Source organism: Lissotriton helveticus, chromosome 7 (genome assembly GCF_964261635.1).
Source record: "Lissotriton helveticus chromosome 7, aLisHel1.1, whole genome shotgun sequence".
Taxonomy (NCBI): Eukaryota; Metazoa; Chordata; class Amphibia; order Caudata; family Salamandridae; genus Lissotriton; species Lissotriton helveticus.
Genome location: NC_136068.1, coordinates 821,521,589 through 821,538,337, shown reverse-complemented (window position 1 = coordinate 821,538,337; position 16,749 = coordinate 821,521,589). Strand labels below are relative to the sequence as shown.

The window sequence follows — 16,749 nt, the reverse complement described above, 5'->3', positions numbered from 1 at the left end:
ATCCCGGCCCGCCCTACATACAAATGCGGACAGGCCGGAGTCCAGCTCCTGGAACCAAGTCCCTGATATCCACACCGGGAGCGTGGTGAAAATGTACAGCATAACACAAATAACTTTCAGTAGGGTCGGAGGCAATGTTTAAAGACCTGCCTGGATACCTTGCCCCAATATAACAGTATTCACAAACCTAGAATATCCAAGGGTCTACAATGCAGTTACAAACACTCTTAAGTTTTGGAGAATGAACACCACAATGTCTAGGCATAACAAATAAAGAAATATTCATTAAATTTCCGATTCTCATCACTCACCAATTTGGTGACATGCTTCATCATCTGGGTCTCCTCTTGAAGTCAACCTAGTGACTCTAAAGGCTACAACCCCATCATAATGATGGAGGAGCCCGAGGGTGTTTTTGTTCAACTTGTAAGAGATGATAACTATCTAGACTACCAGATAAGAGCCGTGGAGTGTATGGTAAATAAGTGCAGTACATCTGTAATATGTGAGGTTAAAATTGAATCACGACAGACCCTGTATTTATTATTGTCTGCCGTAATCCAAGCTAAAAACAGTGCAAAAGACAGTTTAACCAAATAGCTGTCTGATGTTATAGAGTGGTCAACATGTTTCGGCACACCTGGACACCAATCTATCCTGTGCCATCGTCAGGACCCACCAAAATATTGCTACTGCAAAAAGTGAAAATAATATATTAATTAATACAAGTACACTTAGAGTGGTTGGGAACGATACAACCGGGTCACCTGTATTATGGAGTGTACGATCCTTCCTCAATCAAATTCATATACCCAGAGGTATCTGTAAAATAGGAAAGGAAAATTGTTTGCCACATTTGTGTTCATTACCAAAGTCAATAAAGTGTTCTCAAAACTATTGAAATAGTGACAATAACATTGCCATCTATCATTCTCCAACATTGGAAGTCAGTCACTTATTCTTACCTCGAATTTCTGAGGAGACTACCTCACCTGGCAACAGCTCAGGGGAAAGGAGGCACCGCTCTACAAAGAAAAAACGTAGAACAAACCATAATTTATTATGGTGTTCTGCCTCTCCTGACATCCTGTTATTTGTCATCAGGCTCTAATCGTCATACATGAGCATACATGCGCACAAAGTTGAAACCCAGTTATCTGATTTTTTTATCCTTCTATCAGCTCTTAGGGTTCTAGTCGCTATACCTGCAGTATGTGCAACTAACTCCCTTCTTCTTCTCGTTTACACACAAGGACAACATCCCTTTAGTTGGAAAACTACAATTCCGCTAATTGTCATGTCCCCCGACCTTGCTAAGGGCCTTACAACAATCATCAGTCCAACAAGTACCGACTTGCACCCACCTGGGTGATCCACTACAGAACTACAAGTACCAGAGTCCCAAGGGGCGATCCGGAGGAGGTGCTAGCGGTGTGCGCTCCATTGATGACTAAAAACAACCACATAGATGTATTAGTAAAAAGGTAATATCTAGGCTACTACATTGGCTGCCTCTTCATAACTCAAGTTCTATGGCAACCAAGATTTACTTCTAAAAAACTGTTGTAAAATGACGGCCATGCCCTTAAGAAATGAACATGTATAGGCGACATAGAAAGGCAGTATCAGCCATTAGACAGTGACAACTTAACTGCTAATATCGATCTTCCACATACTTATAGTACCCCCAATTTCGCAGCTAGTTAGGGTACTTTACGTTTTAGTAGCGGTAAATGACGTTTCAAAAGGACCCATAGGTGCAAATGCCTTCCATGAGAGGAGGTTATATACCTTCTGATTTGGCATTACAGATTAATCTCTCCACCTCTGTCTGGCCCCCTCGCCTCTGCTTTGCTTCCAGCGACATACTCTGGGTGAAGTGAACGTTCCCGCTGCAGCTCATGTCCCCGTGTATGTGTAGACAGCAGTGCCCCCAACTTAAAACAATAGAACTTCCCCAACTACCCTTCTCCAGGACAAGTGGAAAAACACTCCCCCATCCAAACTGCGCTCTAGCATAAAAACAAACAAGTGTCAGACATTCAGGTGGTGGCTAGGCTAACACTTGCCTGAAGGAAAGCCTTCCCCCGCCCCCTGGGTCCCCCCCATCTGGCGGTTGGGCCACATAGTGTCCACCATCTTGGGCCCCTACCGTACTCAATCAGCCCCTAATCAGGGTGTCTCATCTCCCTAACTCAGGTTTCCAGCGGATACTTGCGTGTATGTATGTATGTATTTAACACTTATAGAGCGCACGATTACCCTTGGGTGTCCTGGCGCTAAGCATTGACCTCCTGAAACTAGCTGAGATGTCATTGGGAAAAAAGCCAGGTCTTCAGGCTCTTCCGAAACATAAGAAGATTGGGGGCATTTTTGAGAGCCAACGGAATCTCGTTCCAGGCTCTTGATGCACAGTGGAAAAAGCTCCTAACCCCCCAGTTAAGTTTTTTTATCCTGGGAGTCTGTATTAAATTGGCACTGGTAGATCTCAGTGTCCTCCTCGGCACGTACTGTTGGAACTTATGCCTGAGGAATTCCGGGCCAATACCTTTGATAGCCTTAAAGACTATACAGAGCGCTTTGAAGCGAGATCTATGTTTTATAGGCAGCCAGTGTAATTTCCTAAGCTCGCATCTGACAGAGGCATACTTGGGAACGCCAGATAGTAGCCTGGCTGCTGCATTCTGGACCAACTAAAGTCTACACAACTGACATTTTTGTAAGTTCAGATATAGACTATTGCCGTAGTCGAGGCGTGATGTTATAAGAGCCATGACCACTATCTTCAAACTGTTTTCTGTCAGAAAAAACTTTATTTTCCTAATGATGCTAAGTGTCCATTAGATCAAGTCATCCGCCGTTCTGGGAGTCACTTCTGGTAGGGTCTGGCTGGCATACCCCATGGTGCTCGAGTTGGTGTCAGAGTCCGAGTCTCTCTGTTTCTCTCCTGATAGGGAGGAGGTGCCCCATGGGCCTGCAGAGCTCAGGGATGCTATTGCCACAACCACACAATCGTTGTCTCGTCGAGCCTCCTCCAGTGTTGGGAGGCATTTGAGTGTCCCCCCTTTTCCAGGGAACCTTGTGGGATCTTTTTCTGGCTGGGATCTGCCGTCTTGCCTCCGGTTTTGCGGTCCCTGCTCCTCAATCCAGTCCCACACATCTTGGGATGTGGTAAAGAACTTGATCCCCGCAATGTACACTATCTGGAGCTTAGCTGGGAACACCATAGAATATGATACCCCCATTTGTCGCAGTTTCCGTTTGGCCGTGACAAAGGAAGCGCGCAGCATCTGTACTTCCCGGGAGAAGTCCAGGAAGACCCGGATGATGCTGTTATCAATTTTGAGTTGACTTTTCAGTCGCGCTTGGCTCAGCACATGATCCCTGTCTTTGTAGAAGAGGAGGTGAGCCACCACTGGTCTAGGTGACCTCCCAGGCGGGAGTGCCCGGGCAGGAACACAGTGTGCCCGCTCTAGAGCAAAATATGGTGATAGGTCCTCCGCTGCCACCATGATGCGAATCCAGTTCTCCCCAGGTAGGCCCCCATTTTGTTCCCTTCAACTTTTTTTGGCAGCCCAGTGACTCCGATGTTGTTGCTTCTTTCTCTATTTTCGGCGTCCTCGGATCGCAGTTCCAGCACATGCACCCTTTTTCGATGTCAGTGAGCTTGCGGGTGGACGTGGATACTTGCGGTTTCAGGTTTTTGACATCTCTTTCCACTGTCGTGACTCGGTCAGCCAGCTTCCTGTGATCTGCCCGTAGTAGGCCCAGATCCTCCCGGAGCGTGTCAATTTTAGATTCTACGGCTATCCGTGATGTTTCTATTGCCTGCAGGATGTTATATAACGATATGTCGTCTTGGGTCGCAGTCTTCTTGCTACAAGCCCCTGTGTGTGGTTGCGACTCTCCAGCATCTTCTCCCGCTGGCTCCTTTTGCTCAGTATCTCGCCTTTTGCTGACTCTCCTCATATTGGTTTCTGTTTGACAACAGACTGGTTAATGAGGATGTCAAGTGGCTCTGATGGCGATTTTGCAGAGGACCCTCTAGGGTGTGAAGGCTACTGGGGTCGAATGCTTGGTGTGCGGGTTCTCAACGCGAGTCGTAGAGGCAGCGTCGTAGAAATGTAGCAGGTGGCGCAGACTAAGAAAAGGTCTGGAGTGGTGGTGGTGATGATGGGCACTCGTCGCGTTCAGTAGTAATCTAGTCCGGCATGAAGTTGCGTGGCTGTGCAGTACTTCTCTGCCAGTAGGGTGTGCAGCCCTGACCTGCGTTACTCTTGGGGCTACCCTTAGTTCTCGGTCTGCGGCGTTGCGGATGAGAGTGTAACCTAGGCCTCAGCAGGAAAGTGTGGTTCTGTCCCGGTGGTGCCTGCAGTGATGGGCCCAGTGGTCAGCGCGCGGACTGAGGACTGTGCATGGACTTGTGCTTTAAGTAGCTGAGCCGGGCCACCTGCAAGCGTCCGGAGCAAGAGCGAAGGAGGCCAGTGTTCTGCCGTCTGTCTCCCTGTTTGCGCTGCAGCCACCGCTGGTACTGGTGGGGGCCGCAGGGAAAGCGCCGGCCCGCAGCATCTGCAGCCGGATGCCCCCCACAGAGACCGCAGGGAGGAAGCGGGATGACAAAGCGGCAGGAGTGTCTCGGTCTCCAGGGGCAGCCCCTGCGGTCCCTAGCAACCCCCACTCACCGGTTGGTTGCGCTACCCCAGCAGCGTGAGGTGGGCTCTCTGAGGGGGGCGGCGCAGCCCTCTCCTGCAAGGGTTGTATAGCAGGGTCACCAAACGCCCTGGCTGCGTCGGGTAGGTAGGTCACAGCGCGTCTGATGATCAGGCTCTCACACCAGGTTGGGGAAACTACAGAGTGCTGTCCCAAGTTCGCCTGCAACAGTGCTTGGATCTGTCACCGACAGGTGCTCACAGCTCCCCCAGCGCTGCTGCTGCCTGAGCTTCCCATGCCGATCCCCCCCAACCCCCCCCCCGCCCGTTGCACTTCCTTACTCCTCGTTGTGCTTACAGGCTGATGGATGATAGCAATCCTAGGATTTGAATTTCATTCTTATCAAGGAATTTCCTACATAAAACATACCTTTGATGATTACATTGTTGACAAGTTCACATATTTTCCTGTTTTACTTTGGAAGTAATTGCATGCATCTCCAATTTAATTGTGAGTCCGCATAGATGAATAGATGCAAACTTGGTGCACAAATTGTTTTGTTTTTCTAGTGCAATAATCTGTTGTAATAGAACTTGTGAAAAGTGAATTTTGCAGAACCACTCTGGAATGATTGACTCACAATAGCCAGGAAACACAATGAAGTGCACACCGAGTGTTTGCAGGAAATTTCAAGACCCAAAAAACACGGATTTCGTACTTGTAGGCCGTCTGTTTTAATAGCCCAACAATAAAAGCAGCTAGTGCCACATTATCCATGGTGAAGAAACTACACACATCACAAGATTCTTGAAACGTGCATGCCTATCTTTCTGCACGCTATAGCACACAAAGTCCTTTATTCTTATATTTACCAAAAATGTTTATCATGAATAAATGCAACTAGCATAATTTTTTTTGCCAAAAAATTAAAAGCTTGACAGTATGTGTAAATAAATGTGTGCATCCTTTCGGTTAAGTCATATACATTACAGGATATTACAGTGGCACTTACTTTATATTTTTCCAATAGCAGTGCCCCGACATTCAAGCAACACCCGGCCAAACAACACAAGACTGGTAAGAAATGTGTGCAGTTTTATTTTTTCCTTATTATTTATCAGACTTCAAAATCACAGGTTTTTGATTTAGCTAATGAAAATAAATGTTCACTGTTGTATTGATATTAATGGTGGTGGTTAAGAGTTCATTGCTGTTTAAGAACCTACTTGCATTTACTCATCATTCGTTTTGTTTAAATCTCTTTATTCGACGTTGAGCAGCCATAAGATCATATAGAAAGACAACATCTGTCATGAGATAAAATACATTACCAGATGTCAAAACACGATTAAGATACAAAGAGAGCAATAAACTGGTAAAACCGCATACTACAATATAAAATATAATTTTTAAGAGTTTTTTTATGAGAGCATTGACTCGCGTGACTGAACAGCTGCACGAACAAAAAGACCCACGCAATGTATGTTCCATGTTGTAATTATATTAATGGTGGTGGTTTGGCTTTCAGTGCTGTTTAAGAACCTATTTCCAGTCACTCATCATTCATAAGCAGTCAACTAATTAGACAGAGTTCCTGAATAGGTATTTCACCTGTGGACATAGATTGACAATGGATTACTGAGTACTGCTAACTTGAGCCCTTCCTGTTTTACACAACTTGATTTTTAGAACACAAACTTAGCAAAAACCTTTGAACAGGATTTTATTTAATTAATTGTGTGCATTTTATCACCCCATCATGTTGGCTTTCAGCCACCTTGGAACGTTATGAAATATAATGATATATAAAAATGTTGGTAATATTTCGTAGCAGCATGCAACGTGCTTTGGTAAATGTAGTTGGGGAGTGGGTCTTTACCAGTTATTGAATAGCGGGGCTGAGTGAGGATGGGTCATGAAAGATAGTAGGTCAGCATATTTCTAATCCGCCCCCTAAAGCTGAAGTCCTGCCAGCTGGCATCCGTCAGTGCTGTGCCTAACGACCTCCAATATCAGTCACATGATTGTCAAAACACTTTAGGACGTGATTTAGGGTTGGGCGGGCAGCCTGCCACCAGTCAGGGTGGTGGAGGGCATATGTTTGTATCCCTGACGGACTGCCACTTCCTGTATTGTGAGATCACCTTGGGAGTTCTGGGAGTTCATTTTTTTGTATTCATGAGCACCAGGTTTTAACTGGCATTCCCGAACTGGGGAAAACCATCAGACCATTGGGTCTAAATAGCCGTATTTCTTCAGCCTGCTGGTGTAATGTTCCCGTCCCGACAGCAAATCTAGGGGGACACCGCTGTCAGAAACCTAGTGGTCTGACTAACTCAAAAAGAGCCGAAGGATTTGGCAGACACGGTATACTTTTGTGGCGAGTACCCTGCCCACAAAACTCATATTTAGGCCCTTTAGATTTCAACAGCAGTATCAGGCAAAGTATTTCATCCATACTACCAAGTCCAATGACGGCACATGTTAATAGGCTCATATGTTTCAGAATTGTGAAGTTTGGCTTGCACAGGACCTGTGCTCTGGCTAATCAACAATGTATTAATGGCAACTTAATTTGTGCTCAGTTTCTGTGTATATGCTTGACTACTGTTCCACAGGCTTTATAAAGAGGTGTGCGAAATATGTATTGCACATGAATTCTTGGCAATAATGGAAACATTTCGGCTATGTGTAGTAGCCGGAGTTTCCCATTGTTTACTAACTGTGCATGTGAATGCACAAGGCTAGCAAACCCCTTCACACCAACGCAAAGACAATATGAACTATATTAGTTGTATACAGTTTCCCAATGATGAGACCTCAACTGGGTGCTGCAACAGAATCAGAGGACCTCACTGCTTTGCCTGAGTTCATGAGTGACAGACATCCCAGTAGGAATAAAGACCCTAAAGGTGACCAAAATCACTGTTAGATAAAGAGATAAGAGGAACTGTCTGAGGCACTGACCTGCCTACAGAATGGGACCTAATGCCCTACTTGCAGAGTTCTTCAAACATAAAGCTTGGAAAATCATGCTGTTCCTTAAGACACTGCTAGAGGACGCATATTCTGTTGAGGCATTGCCGAGAGATCTGTAGACAGCAGATATATTAGTAATATCAAAGTCAGATCAGCAGCTGCAATGCTGTAAGTCCTTCTTTGTTCTACTGTTCAATGTAACCTATTAACATTGAAGTCAAGTTAATCACTAAGGTGTTAGCCATCCGCTTGTGTGAAGTGATCAGTTCCCTGGTCCCTCCAGATTACTAAACCACTTTATGCCTCAGAGATCAGTAGGGCACAATATCAGATGCGGCACAATATCAGATGCCTTCACAGTGCTCTCGCTCTGGCTGGAAAACTGAAGGGACTGTTGGTGCTTCTCATGATGGACTTTGGTCAGACATTTGGCTCTTTGGGGTGGAAATATATTTTCTCAATCTTAGAAAATGCAAACATTGCCCCTAGGTTCCTATGATATAAGTGCCAATCATATATCAAATTGATGATGAGAGTCCAGATTAACAGAGTGATGTATTCCAATAGGCAGGATAAGTCGTAAGGGGTGCCCACTCTTCCACTGCTCTTTGTCATCACGATAGAGCCCTTTGCAGAATCGATCCGAATCAACGGCCTCAAGTAGTCACTGGATGTGGCAGATAGAGTATGCCTATGCTCCCCCAATTTACTCCTGTTGTTCCAACATAAAAGTGGTTAGGTCTCAGGACTCTAGAGATAGGTCCCCAGTCCTGAAAGCAATATGTCTAAGTCTGTATGATTCAAACTCAACTGACTAAGCTGGGACTCAGACTTAAAGATCTCTAAAGATAGCTTCCACTGCCTAGTTGTATACTTAACCACTGACATGTCTGGCCAAGGAATGAAATCTTACACCCCAACTTAAGAAACTACAAAGTGACTTGGCATATTGGTCCGAATATCCCAGATGGGTGATCATACCTCTTTAAGATAATTTCAATACCCCGCCTGCAATATCATATTCAAAATTACCCATATTATATCCCTCAGGAATTACCGATATATCTCACAAATCTTTGGGGCATTCACTGATCGCAGTGGCTGCCGGTCTCACTTTGATAGAAGCATAGGAGCAGCAGATGTGGTCTAGTACTACAACTCCTACCACTTAAGTATTATAATTGATTGGCAGATCCAGGCTATACGACACAGAGATGGAAGATGCAGAATATCCCCCATTGCACTTCTTATAGTAGAATGAGACTCCAATCCACCTTCTCCTTGTGGTGCCGACTGTGATTTGGTTAAGACGGGAGCCCTGAGGAGTATCAGGTGGCATGATAAACTCACAAAAGATACTCCAATATAAATGGACAACATGCTGGACCAAGTCCAGATCCAGACAGGCTGTCTTCAAACCAACTATGATCTGCACAAAAGTCAATGGATCTCCAGATGAGACCTGCATTAACACTATACGTTAAAGATCTTGCAGAGTTTCCTGATTTTACCCACTAGAGACAAAACTGCTGATGGATAACCTGGTGAGAAAAAAGATTTCAACTTTCTTCTGCTCATTGGTGAGTTACCCACCTGACATGTTTGATATCCGTAGTTGCTCCCGGGTGGGTGATGTGTAATCACTCACAGATGAGGAATGGAAAGAAGCGAAGGCGGCGTCACTGAAGCCTGCTATTGCCAACAATTCCTAATTGTTCAACTAAAATATTTACTCTGAATTTACCTCGCACTCCTAAAGTTCTTATGTTTTGGTTGAATCAGCTCCCTGGACTGCACTCAATGTGGCGAAGAACAAGGAGACTTTCCTTATACTACTTGGTGATGTCACAATTGAAACCATTTTAGGAGGGAATTCGACATACACTTGGATAAGTAATTGTATAGAGGAAAAAAAATGATCCCTCACTATTGCTTTTTACACATTTCCTCTGACCTAGACACAAATAGATATAACCTTGCATGGTTGCCTGACATAATGTTGACAACAAAAATATTGCAACACAAAAATATTGCGACATAAAAATATCGAAGACACAAAAATTGGCTTTGTTTACTTATTATGTTAAGTACAAAAATATTGACAAAAACAATATTGTGGCCCAAAAATATTGTCATTAACCCCTTGCCTGCTGATGACGAGCCCAGCTAGTCATAAGGTACAGTGGAGCTGTGCTCATACCGGCCGCGCCACTCCCCCACGAGGTGAATTCCACACCTGTGCGGACGTTCTATGGGAGTGGGCGGAGAGCACAGCTGCATTGTGCCTCATGATGAGCTGGGCTCGTCATGAGCACCGCGGCGCCGCGCGCGGCCCCCATCCCCCCTCACAGGAGGGGAATTACGCCCGCGGTTAAGGGGTTAAAGAGGTAAGGATATCGAACTTTAAAAGCTTATTATAGTAACTTTAAAAAAAAGTATTATGCTTAAAAGTTATATTGCATTTAAAAAAGTATAATATAAAAATGATAAATGCATTTTAAAACGAAAAAGTTGAAATTAAAATATATACTTAAAAAAACATGAAACGGAAATAAATAAAATTATTAAAAAGACTTCAATATTAAAATCAAAAATAACAATTCTAATTAAAAATTAATTTAAGAAACAACATATTTAAATGTATATCAAAAACATATATGTAGTAAAATTATTTTAAAAAAAATAATGAGTGAAACTTAACTGATTCCCAAAAACAAAAATATACAATACAAAATAAAATGACAACTAAAATAATTTTTAACATTACATCACAAAAAATAAATAAAAATGCAATACAATTTTTAAAAAAGAATTATAATTTGAAGGAGACAAAGTCAGTATTCCAACTTGAAATTATGCAATAGGTACAGTGTTGGACTTTGGAGCCGTCATATTTACTATTCACTCTTCAACCTGAGCAACAGTAGGAAATTTGTTGGATTTTGGAGGCGTCAGATTTAACTATTCCCATTTCAATGTAAGCAACTGTAAAGTGAAGTGTTGAACTTTGGGCAGCGTCAAATTTAAATATGCACACACAAAAGTAAGCAACATTGCTGGGGCTGTGGAGGGTTCCGATTTACTTCCAATGTAAGCAACAGTAGAGAAAGTGTTGGACTTTGAGGAGTTAATTGTACTATTTCCACACCAAGTTGACTAACCATAGGGAAAGTGTTGGATTTACTATTTCCAATCCAATGTAAGCAACAGTATGGATAGAGTTGGACCTTGGAGGGGGTCAGATATTCTATTTCCACTCAAACCTGAGCAACAATAGGGAAAGTGTGGGACTCTGTGGAGGCCAAATTTACTATTCCGACTCCAACCTGAACAACAGTAGAGAAAGTGATTTACTATTTACAGATTACATTAAGTATTCCTTCTCTAACCTGAACAATAGTTGAAAAACTGTTAGACTTTGGAGCAACATTTACTATTCCTACTCTCACCTAAACAACAGTAGGAAACCTGTTGGTCGCTGGAACAGTTAGATTTACTAATCCCACTCCAATGTAAGCAACAGTAGGTAAAGTGGTGGACTTTGGAGAAGTCAGGTTTCCCTTTCCCATTTCAACATAAGAAACAGTAAGGACAGCTTTGATCTTCGGAGGTGTTCGATTTACTATCGATTTACTATTCCCACTCCAATATAAGCAACAGTAGGGAAAGGGTTGGACATTGTAATAGGAAGATTTGCTATTCCCACTCCAAAATTAAAAAGAAAAAGAAATATATATAAAAAGGAAGCAAACTAAATTTCTTTTAATATATTAGATATATACCAGAATTCTACATTATAAAATTGACAGTATAAAATGTGTATAACTAATTAAAAATGATCATTATATTTAAATTAGAAATCCATACAAAAAAATATTTAGGAATTATAACTATGTAAACCACTCTGAGCACTACGTTAAAGACCCAACACCCACCAAATAAATACTACTAAAAACATTGTACACAATTATTTTTTAAAAGATATTAAGTATTATTTGCTTAAAATCAATAAGTAATTTAACCTAATTAACCAATTACTAGCTAAAACAATTAATAGTTTAAAGCAACAGTTAAAACACTAAACTACACTTAAACAACTATAAAATATATTAATGAAACTTCCTACCCTACTCCCTTACAAACCCAACATCAAATACATGTATCAAAATATAATCAGAAAATAACATTATAAATATAGTATCAAAGTAAAAATTAAGCAAGCTATAACAAAAAATTATTACACATAACTAATATTAAAATAATGATTACTTACAACACAAAAAGTGACAAAACATAACAAAATAATCACAAAACAATATCATTGACCACTATAATAAAAAATATATAAAACAATGGAAAAAAAAAAACATTTTTACCGCAAAATTCTGTCCCACAATATTTTTGCCATCACAGTATTTTAATTTACATGACTATATTTGAGTCACATTACATTTTTTAAATGGTATTTTTGGTGGGGCACTGCTAGCACCCCTAGGAACTGGCTAAGGTTGGACCCACCCATCCTGGTGGGATGTGCAGCGACAATGGCCCCCTGCATGACATGTGAAATCCCAATTTATCAGACACCTGGGTGCACTGACAAACATACCAACATCTGCATGGACAGGAGGGAGTACCATGGCATTGTGCCTGAGTTGTTGGGTTGGCAGATGATTTTCCAGGCACCAAGGTAGGTGCCTGGACAGAACTCAAGATAATGTGCTATTGCATAAAGCATGCCAGGCCAAAATAATATACTCCCTACCATTCATTTTTAGAAATGTGTGATGTTATTACTAAATGGTTCTGTGAATGCCTAATTTATATAAAGGTAAATGCCAATAAATTAGTTTTTTTATTATAAAAAAGTGATATCTAGGTGAGGAGTAGTGGATGTTGCCAGGCTAGTGTCAGGGGAGTTAACGATGCAAACGAGGGAACACCCACAGAGTCCTAACTTTTATCGATAATTACACATGCCTGTGAAAAAACTTTCCCATTCTTATACTATTTCTAACTTTACACTAACAAAATTGTGAAGACCGTGAAGCCTTGGATGGTCATCAAGCTCCATAGAAACAGGCACAACATAACAGATGCAATGTACAATGGAGCGAAGAGCACATATCTGCCTAGCTGTGGCCGTCCCCGTGGCCTCTTCTTAATACGTAAGGAAAGACATAACAGGAATGTGTTGTACTTTTTCCCTTTCTATGGTGTTACATTTCACGCAGAGACGAAGCAAGTTTGTGTTCTAGCTGCACACTGGATGTACAGGATGTTCTGATTTTAAAAGGAGGCACATGGATAGCGAGCAAGCCATTCTGAGTTTGTTGAGGAATAAGGTGGAGGAAACAGGACATAGTCACTATGGAAGAGATTGGGGTATCTTGAGTTTAGTGGTGATCCGGTGGGTGCGTAAACTCTGCTAGGTGGCGTACGTAGACGAAGTTTTTGCCAAACTCCGCACTCCAAGCAGAGTGACAAAAACTCACTGAACTCCGACGATGGAGCGAAGTTTACTGCCCAACCCTACCTTTAACATTTAAACCAAAATCCCACAAGTTCTGAGCTTAGTGATCATTTTTTAAAACTGTAACTACATCTTCCTCACTTTTCAGAACATCAATTGTACACTTCAGTGGCACCAGTGAAAGTGATGTAGATCATGCTGCCTTTAGGTGAGATGTGGGTCGCCGAGTAAGGGCTGTTGGGACTGGTGCCATCAAAAAATAAAAGTAGATTAGGATAGCCCCTACCCATAAATCATGATTTTATGTACAAAGGATGTGTAACTTATCTGACCATATCAAAGATATTTATTTTCCATATTTATTTTCCATGATTATGAATTATTTTGCATTTAGCAATGCCGCCACGGAAAGGCAGGCGGTGATTGCTGCGGGGCCCCCTGTGGGCCCCCAGAGTGATGGCCAGAGGGGGGTGGCACACGGGGGGTACCTGTGGTTCCCCCCTGCATTTGCATAATCGCAGCGGCAGGCACCGCGCGGTGCCTGCCGCTTCGATTAAGCAAATGCGTGCATTTGTTTTTCACATTGTGGCGGGCGGTGCAGTGAGCACCGCCCGCCACAATGTAAACTTGAGGAATGCGCACGCCACTGTGGCGGGCGCATCCTAATGCCAATGTCGGGACCCCCGCCCTTTAGGCGGGCGGTCCCGATCTCCGTTAGGGTGGCGGGCGGACTAAGTCCGCCCGCCATCCTAATGGACCCCTTAGACTCTTCACTTGAAGAAAACTAATATTCACCCTGAAATAAACATCATATCTAAATACAGATGTGTTCTGATGATCGACAAGGGCATTTTATGAACGCAAGAGTTCAGTCCATCACAGCCCTTTATACAAGATATTTTTCAGAGGTGCAAATAACAGGAACCCTGTCTGCAGTTGTTGACATGAAGGTATTCTGTCTGAGCTTCTGATTTTGTTGGTCTGGCCGGCTCTATATTGATACATAGCCAGCTAAAGCTCGCCATGCTGAAATTGCCTTAGCGGGGCTAAGGCCTAAGGCTCCCTATAATTTTTTTGTACTGTAAAGCTATGCAATTGCAACACGCAATGCAATGGTTTGGTAAGGACCGAACGTTGGAAGAGAATCTCCTCGCGGAGTAACCGGATCCGCATACTTTTATAGAGGTCCTCATGATGGGTAATAAGGTCCCTACTTCCCTCCTGTATTTATTGCAACATATGGGATGGGTTTGGCACAGAGTGGTGAAAGTGGTCCTGCAAAGGGCACCCTAGGCAGTGGGACTGCCTCTATAGGCATTTAGGCCGTTCTCCACTCTCGGGCAGGAAATGTCCTTTGTGAGGTGGTGGGAGGGTGGTAGCCTGACTGCAGGAGATCTCTATATTAATAAGAGGTTGATCTCCTTTGAACAGGCGCAGAGCAGTTTAATTTAGGCCAGAGACAATTCCTACAGTATGCTAGGTTGGATCACATAGCCTGTGGGCTCTGAACATAGTTTCGGGACGAGTCACAGGAACACACTGTGATGAGGCAGCTGACGGAACTGGCAGGCTGTAGGAGACTTATCACACACCTCCATCTAGCTCTACTTACGGACATGGGGGCAATGTCACGGGCAAAGTAGAGGTGGACAGTAGACTGCGAGGAGAAGTTGACCAATGTTGATTGGCGGAGAGCATGTGAGCAGGTCCGACAGGTGTCGCCCAAAGCCTGCTTTAGGCTTATTCAATTTAATTACTTTCATCAAACATGTATGACCCATTTGAAACTATTTAAGATATTCATTCTGGTTCCTTTTAATGGGAGCAAGACCCCTGACCTTTGGTGGCGAGACTGCTCTTCCCCTGTGCAGGTCAGCGGTAGGTGTCCTGCCTCTTGTGAACTTGTGCTGCTGATACTGGTGTTCGAGGCCCCTGTGCCTCGGTGCCGCCTAGTGCTTGTCAGTGCCTTTTGCGTGTACGGAGCTGTTTTTGCCTTTTTTTTTCATCTTTCGCTCACTGTCTGCTTTTTGCACTTGCCTTTTTTCCTGTTTACCTTTCTTTTCCGTTCGTATTTCTGACGCTTTCCTTTTCCCTTGTTTGCTTCCTTTTCCCGTTGTTGCTACCCCTGCGGCCCCTCCCTCCCCTGTGCTCTCTCCCGAATCCTGCTCCGGCCTCCCAGCTGTCCCTCCCCCCGACCCCTACTTAATGGCAGCTGCTGTGCGTGCACGCGCAGGGGGGTGTGCCAAGGTGTGCATAAGGAAAGCCTATCCGCGATTCGACCACGACCAACGCCAGGAACCCTGGTCCTCCGATGTGCCAACGCTACAGCTTCTGGGCTCTCTACACACTCAACGTCAGCAAAAACAACAACTGCAAGCTCGCCTCACCCCTCGACACCCACAGACCCTTCACCATCCCTGAAGGATAAAAAATCACCCGCAAGGACCGCCCAAAGCACCCCAGGTGAGGCATCGCCATCGCCCACAATGCCAACCTGAATACCTACACTGACGGGCCCACAGATATGATGGAACACCTCCACTTCAAGATCCAGACCACCCCGTCCACCACCCTCCAAGGCACCCTTATCTACAGACACCACGCACCTTTCTCTGACTGCATCATCAACGTCATCACCCTGCATGCCATCACCTCCTCCAACTACACATTGCTGGGAGCCCTCAACTTCCAACTCAACAAACGCCAGGACCCCAACTCCACCACCCTCCTAGACATCCTCCACAACATCGGACTCAAACAGATCGTGCCAGAACTAACGCAATCTGCAGCACACACCCTCGACCACATCTTTACAGCAGGGAACTCCATCACCTTCAGTTCCACCTCTGAACTCCTATGGACAGACCACTGCTGCGTACACCTCACCTTCAAAGCTAACATCTCCTGCAGATGTCCAAACCAATTCCAACGCAGAAATTGGACCAGGATCTCCAATGACCAGCTCGCTGCCGCCTTCAGTGACTCTGCTCCCACCGCCACAGACGACGACCCTACCACCGCAGCCCACACCCTACACAACTGGATCACCAACTGCGCCAACACTATTGCCCCCCTCAAGAAAACCTCCAACCCTCACACCAAGAAAAAAACGCTGGTTCTCCACTGAACTCTGGGAATCTAGACACACCTGCAGATGCCTCGGAAAGCTATGGAGGAAATCCAAATCCCCAGTCGACCTCGACAAGTTCAAAACAGCCACCCCCGCCCACCACAAACTCATCAGACACTCAAGGAAGAAAGCACTCCAGGAAAGAATCTCCACCCACGCACACAACAGCGAAGAACTCTTCGGCATCATCAAAGAGTTCACCCAACCTTACAGCAAGACTACTGACATCCCACCCTCCCATGACCCATGCGGCAGACTCAGCACCTTCTTCCACTGCAAAATCAAGACCCTTTATGACAACTTCGATGACAATAACCTCCACCAGGAACCCTCCCCCAACATTCCCAGCCCCACGCATCCGACACTGGACAGCTGGGCTGCCCTTAGCGTCGAAGACACTCTAAAGATTATAAAGACTACCCACTCCGGGACCCTCATGGACCCCTGCCCCCACCACATCTACCACAGAGCCGCAGACATCATAGCCCCAGGCTTCAACAAATCATCCCGCTCTTTG

The 16,749-nt window shown here is 44.3% G+C and overlaps 1 protein-coding gene across 2 annotated transcripts in view; it reads left to right on the top strand.

The window, feature by feature from the left end:
* The window catches only part of MYOT (myotilin), a 673,370-nt gene that overhangs the window by 470,388 nt on the left and 186,233 nt on the right, over positions 1–16,749 (top strand). The window contains exon 12 of one of the 2 annotated variants that reach the window (XM_078653296.1): positions 5,681–5,727. In XM_078653296.1, coding sequence (XP_078509422.1) covers positions 5,681–5,727 — 47 coding nt within the window. The remainder of the gene's footprint in view (positions 1–5,680; positions 5,728–16,749) is intronic. The other variant, XM_078653297.1, reaches the window with a different exon arrangement.